At 35.0% G+C, this 17094-nt stretch overlaps 1 protein-coding gene across 2 annotated transcripts in view; it reads left to right on the top strand.

The window, feature by feature from the left end:
- The window catches only part of rnf31 (ring finger protein 31), a 34432-nt gene that overhangs the window by 5169 nt on the left and 12169 nt on the right, over positions 1 to 17094 (top strand). For both annotated transcript variants that reach the window (XM_073926377.1, XM_073926386.1), the window contains exons 7-17: positions 6 to 165; positions 1072 to 1217; positions 1378 to 1520; positions 3412 to 3645; positions 3721 to 4023; positions 5220 to 5405; positions 5612 to 5818; positions 8038 to 8211; positions 8365 to 8463; positions 11587 to 11676; positions 16498 to 16612. In XM_073926377.1, the coding sequence (XP_073782478.1) occupies positions 6 to 165; positions 1072 to 1217; positions 1378 to 1520; positions 3412 to 3645; positions 3721 to 4023; positions 5220 to 5405; positions 5612 to 5818; positions 8038 to 8211; positions 8365 to 8463; positions 11587 to 11676; positions 16498 to 16612 (1857 nt within the window). The remainder of the gene's footprint in view (positions 1 to 5; positions 166 to 1071; positions 1218 to 1377; positions 1521 to 3411; positions 3646 to 3720; positions 4024 to 5219; positions 5406 to 5611; positions 5819 to 8037; positions 8212 to 8364; positions 8464 to 11586; positions 11677 to 16497; positions 16613 to 17094) is intronic.

Raw genomic sequence — 17094 nt, 5'->3', positions numbered from 1 at the left:
TGCAGAGAACTGCACCATATGTGGCATCTTTCCAGTGTCCGCTCACTGTCCCACTTGTACCCAGAAGCTTTGCACAGAATGTGACAGACTCTATCACTCTCATTCTGGACGATCTACACACATAAGAATCCCTGTGACTTCCTCAAGACCCACAAAGCGACTCAGGTTAGCACTGCTGATCTAAAAGATTGAGAGAACATGTTTGGGTATATTTATAGGGATAGATGATATGAACTTAACAATATTTTCTGGTACTTCTTGCGATAACAGTTTTGTTATTACGATACTGTGTTTTTAAAAAGTATTAATTTTCATATATATTATTTAAATATTAACAGTGTTACATTTATTTATATATATATATATATATATATATATATATATATATATATATATATATATATATATATATATTTTTTTTTTTTTTTTTTTTTTTGTGATCATGATTTTCAAAAGTAATGCATCAATTTGTCCCATTTGTCTAGTCTCCACATACAGTTTGATAGAGCGATTTGATCCCGAAGTGCTTCTCGTGACGTCACACTTAACAAGAGGATTACTGCAGGGCAGAAAACCGATTAATGGATCAAACATGATACGATAAACAAATGCTTGCTCCAATATAGGATTACATGTGTTCTTCAAGCCATACTGGGTATTTTATAAGCATAAAGTATATTTCTAATGTAATTCTAATTGACACTCTCTTGATTGCAGTATTGAATACTCAAAAACAGCATGATTTGTTCTTCATTCTGTGATAATAAACCATGTCTGGTCACAAAATTGTTATTTTAAACACTCGACTGATGTTAGGAAGTTAATTTAGAGTGAAAGTATGGCAGTAATCTTCTTTTTGTAAACAGACTTAAACACACAACTAGCACATACATTCTACTGTAATATTTCACATTACATTGACGATTATAGGTTTTATCAGTATTAATATAATAAGTGAAATGTATTTATCGTGGGGAGAATCTACTGGTATATTACAAATGATAAGATATCACCCATCCCTAGTACATTACTTTGTTTAATAAGTTTGGACGTCTTTGTTTATATCTTTAGCTCATCACTGTCAACATGGCAGTGTTCATACTGCACTACAGTAAATTCGATGCTGCAGGTTTTGTGTGAAACCTGCGATCGCCCCCGTTTGTCCTCTGCTGCTCCATCACTACAGGAGGAGTCATCACAGCCCTCTACAATATCTGGTTTGTCTGTATTCCACCTTTTTCCTCACTAATACACCGTTACACCACTGCTTGACCTTTTGAAATGTCCAATTGGTAATTCAAAGCGACAAAACAAAGTCTAAATTTATTTGTCATTGTAATAATTCAGTTTTTTTTTGTTGCATCTTTTGTCAATTAGAGTGGCAGTGTAAAAGCTGCACAGTGGTGAATGCAGGTAGCAGTATTTTATGTGAGGTTTGCGAACGACCTCGTCTGGCCACCAGACCACCTGCTGTACCCCCACGAGCAACCCCTTCCTCCTCAGCACTAATGGACAGCCAGGTGACTCCTACTCCTAGATTTTAAATACGATGTGTATCATTTTTGTGCCAGTAAATCAAGTCACTTTTGATTTTTATATAGTGTTTTTGTAACAAGGACAATTTCAAAACCGAGTCACAGTAACAAACAAACAAAAAAAAAGTATTAATAGCTGTTTCCCTCTAATGTAAATAAATGTTTCATAAATTATTTGCAAATAAAACTGTATCAATCCTATGCATTCAAAAGAATGAAATTGACACTTTCTGGCAACCTGGGACAATAATGAATAGTAGAAATGAAATGTGCTGTAGGACTTTCTTCCTACTTTAAAAAATGACCGCCCTTTCAGAATGAACAAAAGACAAACATCATATTACATTGTCGTTTTAAATTGTGTTGAGCTTCAAAGGCAGATTCCTGATGTTTGGGAACAGTCTTCTTTGACAACTAAAGCAATTTTTGCACATTATTTTGATGACTGACTTTTTCATTTTAGAAAGATTGAACTAATATTTGAGATTGTGTTCAATGAGATCTGCTGGTTTGTCCAGTTATCCTCTTAAATAATCTGCTGAGACAAGTTGAGACAAATTCATGTCAGTGTTATTGGTTTAATGCGTTTCCCCATTTTTTTATTTTATGTCCTCTACGTCCTTCCTCCATGTATTGTGTAGAAATATGTTGAAACTGGCTTCCGTTTGAAGCAAATACTAATTCTGTTGTAAAGTAACTCCCAAAGATAATTGTCTCAGCTTGCCTGAACTCGGGTTTGCTGAGTAAGTTTTGGGATTAAAAACCAAATAATCCAACCTGGTTAAGATCTGATTAAGTGATTTCACAATGCTTAATATGAACTTTCTCTGTGTTTTTATTTATTTATTTATTTATTTTTTCGTGATTATGGATTTGGTAATTAACTCTTGTTTGTTAATTTGGACTGAATGCTGCTGAATGTGTAACATGCGCAATCAACCTAAACAGCCTATTACATGAAATGTAAGAGAGCCCATTTGGTTCATTTGTCACGAGAGAGAAATTATTAACCACAACAGAAAACTTTGAATAAAAATGCTTTGTGTAAAACGCTTTTGGAGCAAAAATGTTGCCCATGGACTGGGAATGGTTTTATTACATTAGATATCTTTTTCACTTTTCTCATAATTGATTGGTCCAATTTGTATTAGCCATGTAGTGTAAGTTAAGACAATGGAACCTGATTGAAACCTACACATCTTATTGTGCCCACCTAAAAATGAGCTTTAACTGAATGGAAACATCTTTGTAAAAACCCTTGCTTTGTGCAACAGGCCTACAGTATGGTCAGTTCTGCTCTAACAAGGGGCCTGTACCATGAAAGTGGATTGCCTAGCCATCTAGTTTCAGTTTAGTTTGCACCAATCTTGTTTTTAGGTAAAAGGCTGCTCAACTTTAATCACGCTTTGTTGCCATAGTATTATGGAGTAGCTGAGCTCCTTTTATGGAACCTAAATCCCAGAATTGGTGCAAACTAAACTGGATAGCCAGCTAATCTGGCTTTATGGTTTAAGCCCCACTCTACAGAAAGCAAAAGTGTCATTATCGGTCCCAATTCAGTTCATTCTTGATTTTGTTCTGTTCAGTGTCAATGTAAATCAGAAAAAAAGCAGTTCTACAGTGGTCACAGTGTCATCATCATCCAACAAAGTTCAGTTCAAGATTTGTTTTTCTCCAATAGTGTCAGTGCAACTGAATTGATTTAATTAACGATTAACATACTGTGAACTGTTGCAAAACCATCTGAACATTCCATTTAGTAAATGTTTTTAAAACATACAATGAATCAACATACTTGTGCTGCTAATCATATGCAGATTTACAATGCAAACATCTCATTTTGAATCAAGTCGACTTTTTCTCTTCTGTCATTCAGTGGATATGCCAGTTTTGTACATACGTCAACCGGACACCATCGACCGTATGTGACATGTGTTGTCTATCAAGACCAGAGCCTTCCATATCACCCTCTAAGCCCCTCCCACTATCACCAGTCAAGGACCTTCTACCTCCTGCAGCCACAACCAAAGCCACGCCCACTGAAGACCCTGATTTAAAGCGACAGAGACTGATGAAGGAGGACGGGCTCAAACTTATTCAGCTCATTCGAGTAAGTCTGATATATTTATTGTCATTGTGGCTTAGGCACCATCAGAACTTATTAAGCATCCTTATATTTTCTCAGGAGGGAGAGAAGAAAGGAGTGAGCCCAGAGGAGGTTTACACCAGCATGCGAGTGTCAGGAAACAGTAACGTAACGCCGTATGATTGGCTGAAGACAGAGCTTCCTCATGTGCTTGATGAGATCTGTGTGATGGCTGCATCGTGTCAGCAGGAGCCCAACGGTTCAGGGGGGAACAATGGCCACGATGGACTAAAGGGCAACCCTGTGCCCCTGTCCAGAGCGGAAGCTAAACGTGCCTGGCTGGCAGCAGGGGGCGATAATGAAAAGGCCGTCAGACAGGCTCTCAGAGACCGCAGAGTTAAAGTGAGTTCTACATTCAGTCCCAGCAAAGAAAGCTCCCGATGGACCATGTGGCTTTAATTTAGGAGGAATTTATTTGTTTCTTCTAGACTTTCCAAAATAGGCAGTTATATAACTTTAATAGGCTACTATTAAAGTCGGGGGGAAATGGACTGCAAAAAAGCTGCGTTTCAGCCAAGCTTAAAGTAATGATATTTTGTTAAGATTTCATACAATAGTTGTAATAATATTAAATCAATGTTATCGCTGTTCTAGTAAACATACGTTTGCTGTTCAAAGTTAAAATAGAATATACAGGTAAAAATTATCATTTTAATTTTATTGAATCAACTGAAACTGCGTGTTTATTTATGCATACACTTTCATTAAAATACTTTTACTATCATCAAAGGCACACTTAAAGTGAATCTTTAAAATGACTAATATTATATTATTATAATAATAATAATTGTTATTACTAAATTATAATATTTGACATTACTGTATATTATTATATTAATTGATGAATCTTTTTAAGATCTCAAAATGAATATCTGTAATTTATGCTTGACAAAATAACTTTTCATTTTTCATTCAGTACAGACCATGGGTGTCCAAACTCGGTCCTGGAGGGCCGGTGTTCTAGAGAATTTAGCTCTGACCCTAATCAAACACATCTGAATCAGCTAATCAAGCTCTTACTAGATACAGTACTAGAAACTTCCTTGCAGGTGTGTTGAAGCAAGTTGAAGATAAACTCTCCAGGACACCGGCCCTCCAGGACCGAGTTTGGGTTTTGAGGGATTTAAACAAAAACAATGGTCCCAACACAATTTCTGTTTTATATTTTTAATTTACATAGCTTTAGAGAATCAAAAAAGAGCCATATATTGATAAATAATGTTATGATAGCTCTATTAACATTAGGTTATTATTGAATTGCCTCTTGTTACAGTTATGAAAAAAATTTTCATGGGCCAATGACATCACATTGAAGTGGTCTACAGTGTTTTACTTTATTTTATTTTGAAAAAAATGTTGTTGAATTTTATCATTTCAATTTTAATATTTTAATATTTATTATTACATAACCTGATACTATTTATTGACTTATCAGTATCAGCCAATTCTTGATAGTATTGATGCATTCCTAGTAAATGTAAAAAAAATCATTCAGTTTAAAATTCAATTGTATAATTTTGCTTGATTTTGTTTGTTAGGTAAAAGAGCTTGGCTCTTTGGGCTTTAATGATGCAACCCGCTGTGAAGAAGCACTGAGGCAGAGTGGAGGCGATGTAAGGGGGGCTCTAGTCCTGCTGCAGCGCCCTTTGCTGGAGCCCTTCCATCAGCGCATGTGGAGCGAAGAACCAGAGCCCCCCATCGACATCAACCACCCAGATAAACAGGTGAACGCCCTTTAACCTTAATGCAGCTTTCTCTGAGACACTGCAGTACTTTCACATTGCAATTCAAAACAGTCTTTGCTTTTTAGTCTGTATCATATTTTGTGTGATATATTTTTTCCTGGCTGCCAAAGATATTGATGGTGGTCAGGGTTGAATTGAATGTAATGTTATTAAACATAACCTGGGTTTTCTTATCTTTTGTTTAGCATGTTTGCCGTAGGCTGCTAGCAGTGTTTGATCTGCCCAGCTGGGGGCGCTGTGAGCTGATTTTGTCTTTGCTACGGGACCCTGCAGCCAATTACACACTGGAAGACGTGGTTCAGGCTGTGCGTGAATCACCTGACCGAGACTTCATTCGGCGCGTGCTGAACAAAGAATGCCCCATCTGCCTGTCAGTTTTTCCCCACAGCAAGGTACTTTGCGTCAGCTGCTTCAAATCTTGCACTTTTTATGTGGGTCTCATTACCTTGTATGTCCTCGTACTGTTAAAAAAAAGATTTCCCCTAGAAATCATCATCAAGCTCTCATTTACTTGCCATCGAGTTGTCTACAGCTGTATGACGTACAGGTCACTAACATACAGTAGGTCACTTTTTTGCACTTGTATATCCTTCATACTGAAGGATTGTGGATCATTATTTCAACATGGTATTTGATATTTAAGACATACAGGTAGATGCTTGTATCTAATGAGCATTTTATGTCAAATCTTTTTTCTAAATTTAATTTGTTGTTAAAATGGTTGTGTTAGACCTCATCTGGTGGATAAAGTGATGTGATTTTTTTAACATTATATATATATATATATATATATATATATATATATATATATATATATATATATATATATATATATATATTGAATAAGAAACTAATGTCGTCGTGGCGGGAATGAATTTTGGTGTGGCACCCCACCAGGGAAGAATGATTGTAGTAGAAATATATATATATATTTCTACTACAATCATTCTTCCCTGGCGGGGCGCCACACCAAAATTCATTCCCGCCACGACGACATTAGTTTCTTATTTAAAATCTTCTGTTGTTGCTGTTATTTTCTTTTATAGTGGCTTATAATAACACCAAAATGTATTAAAATGTAAGTATAATATAATTCAGCAAACTTTTCTGTAATCGCAGTAGTGCTGTGCATTATTTGTTTAGCCTTTTAAGGTTATATGCAGACTGGCAAACTGACTGACAGGCATGCAAATACGACATAGCTTACAGTTATGATAAGCACAGTTCATCATACAGTTTCCATAATTATACTTTATTTATAGATAAAGGTCTATTGTTCTGCATACAATTACTACTATCTTGCTTGAGTTTATGGCCATTTCACTTTACTTCAGGATGCATCAATGCCATTCTGTAGGTCTGTTGGAGAAATTTCAGGTCCGTAGCCTTTTATTTATCAAATAGGGGATCTTTTTGCAGTTCTATGCCCCATTTTCTATTTAACCATAAGATTTAAATACTCTATTGTAGTGACATTTTAAGCAGTATTTCTTTTTTGCTGGATTAGCTCTGCGGATATCATCATAACCACACTATTTGATGTACTAAAATATTTCCTAAAGATTTGCAAAAAAGAAAAACGAAAATCAAAACTTGTTTTTAAAATACAAATTTATTACATCATATATCATTAGGAAAAAATAGGAATCTGTTTAAGTTTTAATATAAAAACTGTAGTCTATTGTCATTTATTAGACCATTTATTTATCAGATTAAAAATCTGACCAGTACATTCAACTGTCCTTAGTCAGAATTTGGCCATTTCAATCAAAAAATTATAAAACATGATAATAATAATATAATGTAGAGCTTCAGGAGCTCTTTTTATAGATTTTTTTTTATCCATTTGAAAAATCATGGCTAACATTTAATTTGGTTCACTTTTGGTGCTTCACACATTTTTACTTCATTTTAGTTTACATGTTATGTAATGTTAAAAACAATACATCAGCAAGAAATGACTTCTTTAACATCAGATTATAAAATTAAAATAATTGTTATCATTAGCCAAAACTGATTAGGTAAAGTCATGCTAAAGCGACAGCCAACAGAGGATTCTGCTTGGTCTTAAATCCTTTTTCAATAGGCTATTTTCACTGTTTACAAAGGCATAGCATTCAAAATAGAACAAATGAGCTCATGTACGGGACAAATTCTGGACCTTTGTCAGTGAGGGGTGGGTCTTCCAGGCCACTTAGATCCCGCTGGCTACATGCAAGTATGTAAGTATGCATGTATGCATGTATGTATGTATATATATATATATATATATATATATATATATATATATATATATATATATATATATATATATATATATATATATATATATATATATATATATATATACATATATATATACATATATATATACATATATATATACATACATACATATATATATATATATATATATATATATATATATATATATATATACACACACACAACAGTAAAGTCATACATGTTTTCTTACAACATGACTAACGGTGACTGAAAAGACTGAAGACTCATTTTAACAATCCCTATATGCAAACATGTTGTGAATCTTCCTGAGTCAGGATTACGATTTTTATTTTACAGTTTCTTTACTTTTAACTGTCTTTCTCAGATGCGGTCTCTGACATCATGCCAGTGCTCAGTGTGCTGTGGATGTTTCCAGCAGCATTTTACCATAGCGGTGAGAGACAAACACATCAGAGACATGGTGTGTCCTGTCTGCACAGAGCCTGACATCAACGACCCAGAGCACCTTAACAGCTACTTCTCTACACTGGACATACAGGTACTGCACAAGAGCCAAAAATACAACAGTAAAGATGACCAGCGCTGTACTGCTTCATGATTATACCAGGGTATAACTGGACTTAAAGCTTCTCACCATAATGTCTGAAGTAATCTTTTGTGCATTTGCGTTTGTGTGTTTCTGACTGGCCAGCTCAGGGATTGTCTTGAACAAGAGGTGTACGAGCTCTTCCACAAGAAGCTAACTGAGCAGGCTCTCATCAAGGACCCAAAGTTTCTGTGGTGCAGTCATGTGAGTGATCCCTCACATCTGCTTGTTACGTTTTGATGGATGAAATGCTGTTTTAGGCTTCCAAGCCTCTACTTATTGGAATCTCACTTGCAGCCGCTATTACTGACCACTGTTAAGTTATACCACACATTAAAGAGATACTTTGAGAAAAACAGATGCCAAAATGTTAACCACTTATAAAAGGTAAATCATCTTGTGATCATCTGAGATTATTGCAGAACACAGTTGAAGGCAAAATTGTTAGCTCTCTTCATTTAAATTCTTGCTCAAATATGTTTAACAGAGCAAGGAAATTTTCACAACCTATTATATTATATTTTTTCTTCTGGAGAAAGTATTTAAGTTTGGCATGAAATAAAAGCAGGTTTTAAATTTGTAAAAAAAATTTTAAAGGGTACATATTTGACCTCTTTTACAATATTCGGAGACACTTTGGTGTCTCCAGTAAGTGTCTGTAAAGGTTTATCTCAAAATACCCATCAGATTATTTATTATATAATGTAGAATACACCTTAACTCTTTATCTTACCCCTGCCCCTCGTTTTGCGTGTTCACGTTAAGGGGTAGGGGTGTCCCAGTTCTTTTTAGGTTGAAGGCGTAGAATCAAGGGGAAGGGCTAAATAGCCCTTGAAACTAAAATTTTTCAGGGTACGAAAATTTCCCAGAATACACCAGCTATAATTGCAGAATTACTGCACAAATTAGTATTTTTTAATTATTATTACAATTTTTTACTACAAACAAACATATGTTTTAATACATTCATAACGGTGTTCGTGTTTTACCATCATGCTTTAAAAAAACAAAAGTTAAAATAAAAAATGCTATCTGCTATCTATAATACATAATAATAACTTCTTTATAGCTGCGCCACAACATTGACTGTTGAGAGACAGACACGGATGAAGCTGAAAGAAGGTCACTAGTTTAAAATATCAAGTAAGTTTATTTGATGTATCTGTGGTGGAATCTATTCAAGCTTTTCTGATACGATGAGTCACACATGAATGTTGTCTGCAGTACACTCTCACACACGCGTGCACACACACACATATGCGCGTTTACTGACACCATGCGATCGTGGTGATTATATCGGTTAAGAATTTTATAGCGATTTTACTGTCTTTATTACAAACATGAGAGTTGGACCATATGTTTTAATCCCAGTTTCTTTGCAAAAAATGTTCTTTGGACATGTGTACAGTGGTCCGTTGTTATTCGTGGCAGTTACATTCTAAAAATGACCCACAATAGACAAAAGTAGTCCTTTTTATTTTTTACAATTATTATAGATGTTTTTGGGGCTGTCTCACTACACGCTTTGTAAACTTTTCTCAGACAGGCATTAACATTTTCACACTTTCCCCCCTTGTTTAAACATTTAATGTTCAAGCCTTCGAAAAATATGTAGAAGGAAACCAAAGATCAAAAACATTTGGTCTTTATTTTTTAATTCTGTAATGGTGCCCTAAAGCCACGTAACTTCTGGACATGCTAAAGGAAGGTAGAAGTTCAACTTTTTGTGCGATGGTTAGCATGTTTCTTTGTCTTTTGGGTGCTACCGCAGGTGCCTTTGAGGGTGCAGAACGTTTCGTCGACACTGTAAAAATAAATTTGCAAACATACAGTACAGCACTTCAAAGTCACACTGCTAACGATCAAAGATTTTTGTAAATTTGGCAAGCTGAAAGCATTCTGAACTGTACAGGAGACACAGCAAGGAGAAGATTGATTGACAGTGGTCTACAGCCAGTCAGGACACAGAATACAATGCGCTGTCGAAAAAAGCATGTCAAATTACACAAAAAAAAAAATCCAGAAAATTGCGAGACTACGAAAAGTGAACTGCGTTATAGCGAGGGATCACTGTATACATGTTATTATAGAGACATGGCACCTGTCAATTAATTCGGCGGGCGGGGAAAACTGCACTCCTACATCATGTTATGCTGGGCCTCAAAATCACATTGGATCCTATTTTAACGTCAGGAAATAAAAAAAAGAGACTTGTTATAAACACTTTATATCACCCCAATAAGACCGTGGACCCACTTTACCTATACACACAATTCTGTCCAAACAGCTTACAAAAGATGATTTTCACAGCTGCCCTTTAAAGATCGATTTTATCCCCTTAACATTTTTTGATTGACTACAGAAACGGAAATTAATGTTGTCCAATGTTTTTTCTAATTAAACTAGCTCTCCTAGTTAACTTAAGTAACCTAGTTAAACCTTTAAATATTGTAAAATAATTACCAAAATATGATATAATTTCATCATAACAAAAAAAACTAAATAATGTAATTATTGGAAATTAAAATTAAAACGGATGTTTAAAAATGTGTCCATTTATATGTGAATGTGTATATATACACTACCAGTGAAAAGTTTGGGGTCCGTTCTGTTTTTTACATGTTTTTATTATTATTATTATTTTTTTTAATAAAATTATTCTGTTTGTCATGAAGGCATTTTTTAAATGCAAAAAAGTTAAGTTAAATACTTATTTATTAAATGTTTATTTATTACTTATTGTATGTAGTTACTAATGAAATTATTACTCCAGTCATTATTGCTTTGTTTACTATTACTATTAATAATAATAATAACAATAATAATTAATATTAGAGAGATTTCTAAAGGATCATGTGACTCCGCTTCAGTACTCCAGTCTTCATTCAAATCACTGAAACTTTGAAAGTTATGGTATAGTGCAATAACATTTCACATTTTTACAATTTGTACTGTATTTTTGATTTAATAAACGCAGCCTTGGTGAGCCGGAGAAGCTTATTTTAAAACATTTAAAAATCTTACTGAACCCAAACTTTTGACCGTAATGTAAATTATGTTTAACAAAAATTTTACATTTTGTTTAAAAAAAAACTGCTAAACATCACTTTACAAATATTTTAAAAGAATTACATTTTCACAGCAGCAGGGCTAAGAATGTTGCCTTCAGTTGTGTAGTAGTACTATTTGTCATTAGCTTTTGGCATCTGATAGATCATTTGTGGACCCAGAACCTTAACAAATGGAATCAACAGCTTTCGACAGTGATATGAAAAGCAGTGTCTTTAAGTTTGCTGCTTGTGCATCACTCTCTTCTCTTTGCCACAGTGCTCATATGGCTTCATCTATGACGACGATCAACTCAAGGTCACCTGTAGCCAGTGCAGGAAAAGCTTTTGTGCTCAGTGCAAAAAAACAGTAAGTGTTTTGTTTTTTCCCCTGAAAGCATGAAACAGATCTGCAGTGAGTGTTTGGGAGTAAATTACTAGTGACACTCTTAAAGAAATCGCCATCCTCTGCGTACAGTATATGACTTTCTTTTTCAGGTGGACACAGTTGAAGTAGTTTTATCTTGGATCTTAAAAGCTGTATAATGGTGTTGGGTAGGGGTGCTTTATTTAAAGTTTTAAAAAGTCCATTGTAAAATTAACCCACAATCTCCAAGGGAGTTAACACATGTATTATGAAGAAATTGATATGTTTCTGTAACAAAAAATAGTTAACACTAACAAATCATTGACTACTGGTGGCTGGCAGATTTTTTACATTATGGCTGACCTTTGAGATGACATAAGATGCGTTCAAAGTGAAAACTTTAGTCAGTGACTGAATAAAGAGAACTAAATGAGGGTATGTTACGGTCCCTAAATTAAATAAGACTCGTGACCAAAAGACAACGTAACATAATAAACAACGGCCAAAGTTCTCCAGCTAAATTATTTATTAACATAACATAACCAACAAAACAATCCAAATTGACAAGAGATGGGGAGCCCAACAACATAATAAAGAACAACCAAACAAACCTAAAGCAGGTTGGAGGTCCCCACTCCAAACAAATATCAAAAGGAAAGCATAAAGGAGAACACAACAATAAAGCCGTCAAAGACTGTGGTGACGTGGAGGAATGAGGCCGTAGAAGTCCGCTTCCGTTCGTTTTAAAGGCCTGACGCCACCAGATTAACCAATAGAAAACTGAAAAGGGAAAAGGACAAACAAGATCAATTGAAAGTAATTATTAAGGGCAAAAGTGAACGCCACACTCAACAGGGTAACTAAACTAATTGACAGTGGAGAACGATATGTTAAAATATCTGAGGATTTCACTGGAAGAGAAGAAGAGCTCGAGTCACATCTGTGTTTGTTATTTGAACATCATTAAATATCGATCCAAGAAGTTGTCATCAATGAGCATTCAGCAGCCATCATAAGTCTGTGATTATAAACTGTGATTAAGTTTATAATTTTAAAAATGAGAAATGTTTTTTGTTACAAAATATCATCAAACCACTTCATAAGACAAACGTCACACTAGTTAGTTTTATGATGTATCTATTCACATTTAGAAGCTTGAAAAAAGGGCCACCATACTCAATACAGCATGGAAGAGCCAGGATTAAGTTTAAAACTACTCTGAGGACGTGCTCACACTAGGCACAGTTGGCTTGAACCATGCCAAAGCGCACTTGTCCCACTGCATTTTCCAAACCGGAGCACGCTTGCATCATTGATGATGCACTTGTTCAGTTTGACAGGAAGACAAGCCCTCTCGCTCAGTACAGTGGAGATTGGGATGCAGTGACGCAGTCAAATATTTTGCCGAACAGATCCACCACTTTTGACGCTCATTAATTATCATGCATTAGGAGTTTTGCTGAAGGTGCAGCTGACAGTTTTTAATAACTATGACATTTCGCTTTCATTGAAAAGTAAGAATGATTCATAAATTTAGATGAAACTGTTCCTTGAAAGTGAAATTGCGTCTTCAGTTTTGTGCTCATGCTTCAAGGCAGACCAACTGAAATGCGTCTGGGGCCGATTTGAAGCACTTACACTTGTCAAACAAACTGGGAAACACTCCCACGCACGGTTCGGATAGCCTAGTGTGAGAGCACCCTGACTGTGTTTATCTGAATAAAGAAATTGATACACAGAGGCTGACTTAAGGCTGAGTAAATTATGGGGTAATTTTCATTTTTGGGTGATCTGTGCCTCTAACTCTGTGGGTTTTTCAGTTGCATGATAGAAGTAAACCGATTCGAATTAGTGTCTCCTTTCCAATACTACAGTATATTTTTCATTGAAATCAAGACAAGCTGTAAATGCGCAATGACAGAGAAACTTTCAGTCTAGTAAATTGTTTATTCAAAACATATCTTATTTAGGTGTATTAATGAAAATTCTGATTCAGTCTAATGACTTGTTAATCCACAAAGAAATGTCTTAAATATACAGTGCCTATAGAAAATCATCATACCCCGTTTGTAATAATGACTGTATTTGTCATACAGCCTGAAATCACATCACATTCCAAACAACTTTTTCAGCGTTTGTAATGTTTTTGTAGCCTTCTCCTAACTTTGTCCCTCAGATTTTTTTAAATTACAGGATGTAATGGGGGTAAAGGTATAGATTTTTAGAGCGTATGATGACTGTATGACTTACTGTATGTGTAATGACAGAAAGAGAGCTTCATTCTGGCAAGTCATTAATCTGAATCTATTTTATATGTATGTGTGATAATAAAAAAAGAGTTTCATTCTGGGGAATTATCTTTATGAAACAAACTCTTGCATATGTACGTAGAATGATTGAAATCCTGTTTATTCTGGTGAATCGCTCATCCAAAACAAACATTCTCTACTGTTGGTGTAACAACAAAAAATAATTAATTTAATCTGAAACAACTTTTCTCATATATATGTGCAGCAACAGAAGCCTGATTCCTTCTAGTGAAATTTTTTTATCTGAAAAGAACTCTTTTATATCCATGTGTAATAACATGAAGTCTGATTCATTCAAGTCAGTTGTGCGTTAGAAGTGAACACGCTTATATGTATATGTAATGAAGGAAGCCTAATGCATTCCAGCAAATCATACATATGAAATTGAACTATCCCGTATGTATGTGTGTGCACTGAAAGCATTCCTGATTAAATCTGGTGAATCATTAATCTAAAACAACCTCATTCATTTTTCAAAAGAAAAATCTAATTTATTTTAGTGCATCTGAACTGACCAATATCTATATATGCATGTGGAGATTATTTCTGCCTAATTTTCTTTACGATCCAAACAGATTTGCGAAAAAGATTACTAATTTTCCTCCCTATGCATCTCAGTTCTATTATATATTTAGTGCAATAGTTAAATGCTTTTATTTCTTACAGTAGAATGTTTATAATCATTGGATGTTTTACAGTATGTCTTTATTATTTTTGCATATATATTTGTTAGTCTTTCATTCCATCAGCTTAAATGTACAGTATTTTTGTTGCTTGAAGCACTTTCACAACACAAAAAGATGTCAATTGAGTGTGGAATCACAGGAGTTGTCATCTTCATTATTATATCCTATAATGCTGCAGCAGAAATCATGTTCATGGATGAGCTAATATATTCAAAACTAATTAGGATGGTAGTATGAAGCAAAGTAAGACTGAAAGCTGTTGAAAGGAGAGTGCTGAAGCCAATGTTGATAGCACAAAAGCAGCAGAGCTTTTATTACACCACAGTCAGCTGCTTAAGGTTCTTCCAGTTGAGATCATTTGAGGAAGAAGCAGGGCTTTTTATCTAACTAAATACATTTTAGGACTTCTGTTATAATGCTGCTGTATGCAGTGTAATAAAACAAACTTTTCAGTCTGTGACTCTTAACCTCCACTGTCCACTGAAGTGGTTATAAACATGCAAACGTTGCGCACAACTGTGCACACACAGCAATACAACTATATAAACAAGCATATTGAAAACACACAAAAAAAGATGCAACAGTCTAACAGCCATATAATTTTTTTTATCATTTATTTATTGGTTTAATTTAATATTAACTTCCATCTAATGGGACTGGTGGGCACAATGTTTACTGCATAAGTTTATTCTATGTCATGATTTTTATTTATTTCTTTATTTTATCTTTTAAAAAAGCTTTAATTTTTTTGTTGTGTACATGAGTGTCGTAAAGGTATCAAAGTTTACCATAGTGCCGTAAAATCAATCTGCCGCTACTGGCGCTATTGATGTGTCATTAATATATTTGGCAAACACTCCAAGGGTCGCTATCCAAAGAAAAAAAATTTTAATTAAGCAAGTATGTATTTATGTAGCGCATTTATTATTGTGTGTGGCCATACACTCAAAGCGCTTCACAATCATGAGCGGGGTCTCATCACACCACCACCAGTGTGCAGCATCCACTTGAATAATATGACGGCAGCCACAGGACAATGGCGCCAGTGTGCTCACCACACACCAGCTATAGGGGGAGTGATAGAGCCAATTCAGTGGATGAGGATGTTTGGGAGGCCAGTAAGGGCTGATGGAGGGAATTTGGCCAGGACAATGGGGTTACACCTATACTCTTTATGAGAAGTGCCATGGGATTTTTTCAATGACCACAGAGGGTTTAACATCTCATCCGAAAGACAGTGTCCACTGACAGTATAGTGTCCCCTTCACTTTACTAGGACATTAGGACTCTCATAGACTGCAGGTTGAGCACCCCCTGCTGGCCTCACTAATACCACTTCCAACAGCAAAGGAAAAAAATGAAAGGCTGATGGCTTTCTATTTGGATGTGGTTGTTTTTTATGTAACTATTAAATACTATTTTTATCTTCTGTTGGTTATGGATAAAATATGGTAATTCTAATAGTTAATAAACTAATTAGATTTTTTCAAATTAGCAAAACGTTTCCGTTTTCTATAAAGCCAAACCAGAAATTAAAGATGTATGACATTAACATGGCATTAACATTAACATAGTCCATGTCACTAGTTAAAACTGGCTACTTTTCTGTATTCTTTTCTTTATTATTTTTTCAAACCTGGGCTGTTGTAAGCACATTATTCAGCAAAATATCTAACATTGTCATAGTGTTTTTTTTTTTTTTTTTTATATTTTAATGATTGAATCTCACATATCATGCCTTTGACCAAAACAAAAAACAAAAACTAATGTTTCATTGAATGAAGATGTGAATATCTTCTTCACTCTGTATGTGTTTTCTGTATCTGCAGTGGGAGCCACAGCACATGGGTCTTTCGTGTGAGCAATTCCAGCTATGGAAGCGAGAGAATGACCCTGAATACCAGAGGCAGGGTTTGGCCGGATACCTGCGTGACAACGGCATCAGTGAGTCACCTTTTGGTCTGCTCTAGAAGATTGTCAAACCTGTACTTTCAGTCTCTTATTACACAGCTAACAGTACCTTCACTGCCGCCCGCACCACTTTGACTAACAGATTTCATCCCGACAGAATTAACCTTAGGAAACATGTTGCCTTCTCATGCGATCTGTTTATTTGTTTTGTTATGTAATGTTTGGGTTTGGCCCAAAACCAAATGAAATATTAATGCTGGGTTTTTATAACTCGCCGACATTCTTATTCTGACTTATTCACACCTCGAAAGAGAGTGAGGAAGGGAGATTACTGATTACACAGAAGCTTCACTTAAGGCTCTCTCTCTTTCACTCTGTTTTCCTGAATCTACAGCTGTCAATTTATCGGTCTGAAATGTTCATCTATAGAAAGTAAGGTCTTATTATTATTATTATTATTATTATTATTATTATTATTATATGTATTAATTTTACATACTCTTTTTTTTATACTA

The sequence above is a fragment of the Danio rerio genome, chromosome 2 (assembly GCF_049306965.1).
Source record: "Danio rerio strain Tuebingen ecotype United States chromosome 2, GRCz12tu, whole genome shotgun sequence".
NCBI classification, from domain to species: domain Eukaryota; kingdom Metazoa; phylum Chordata; class Actinopteri; order Cypriniformes; family Danionidae; genus Danio; species Danio rerio.
The sequence above is the reverse complement of the archived record's forward strand: the minus strand, read 5'-3'. Positions and strand labels throughout refer to the sequence as shown.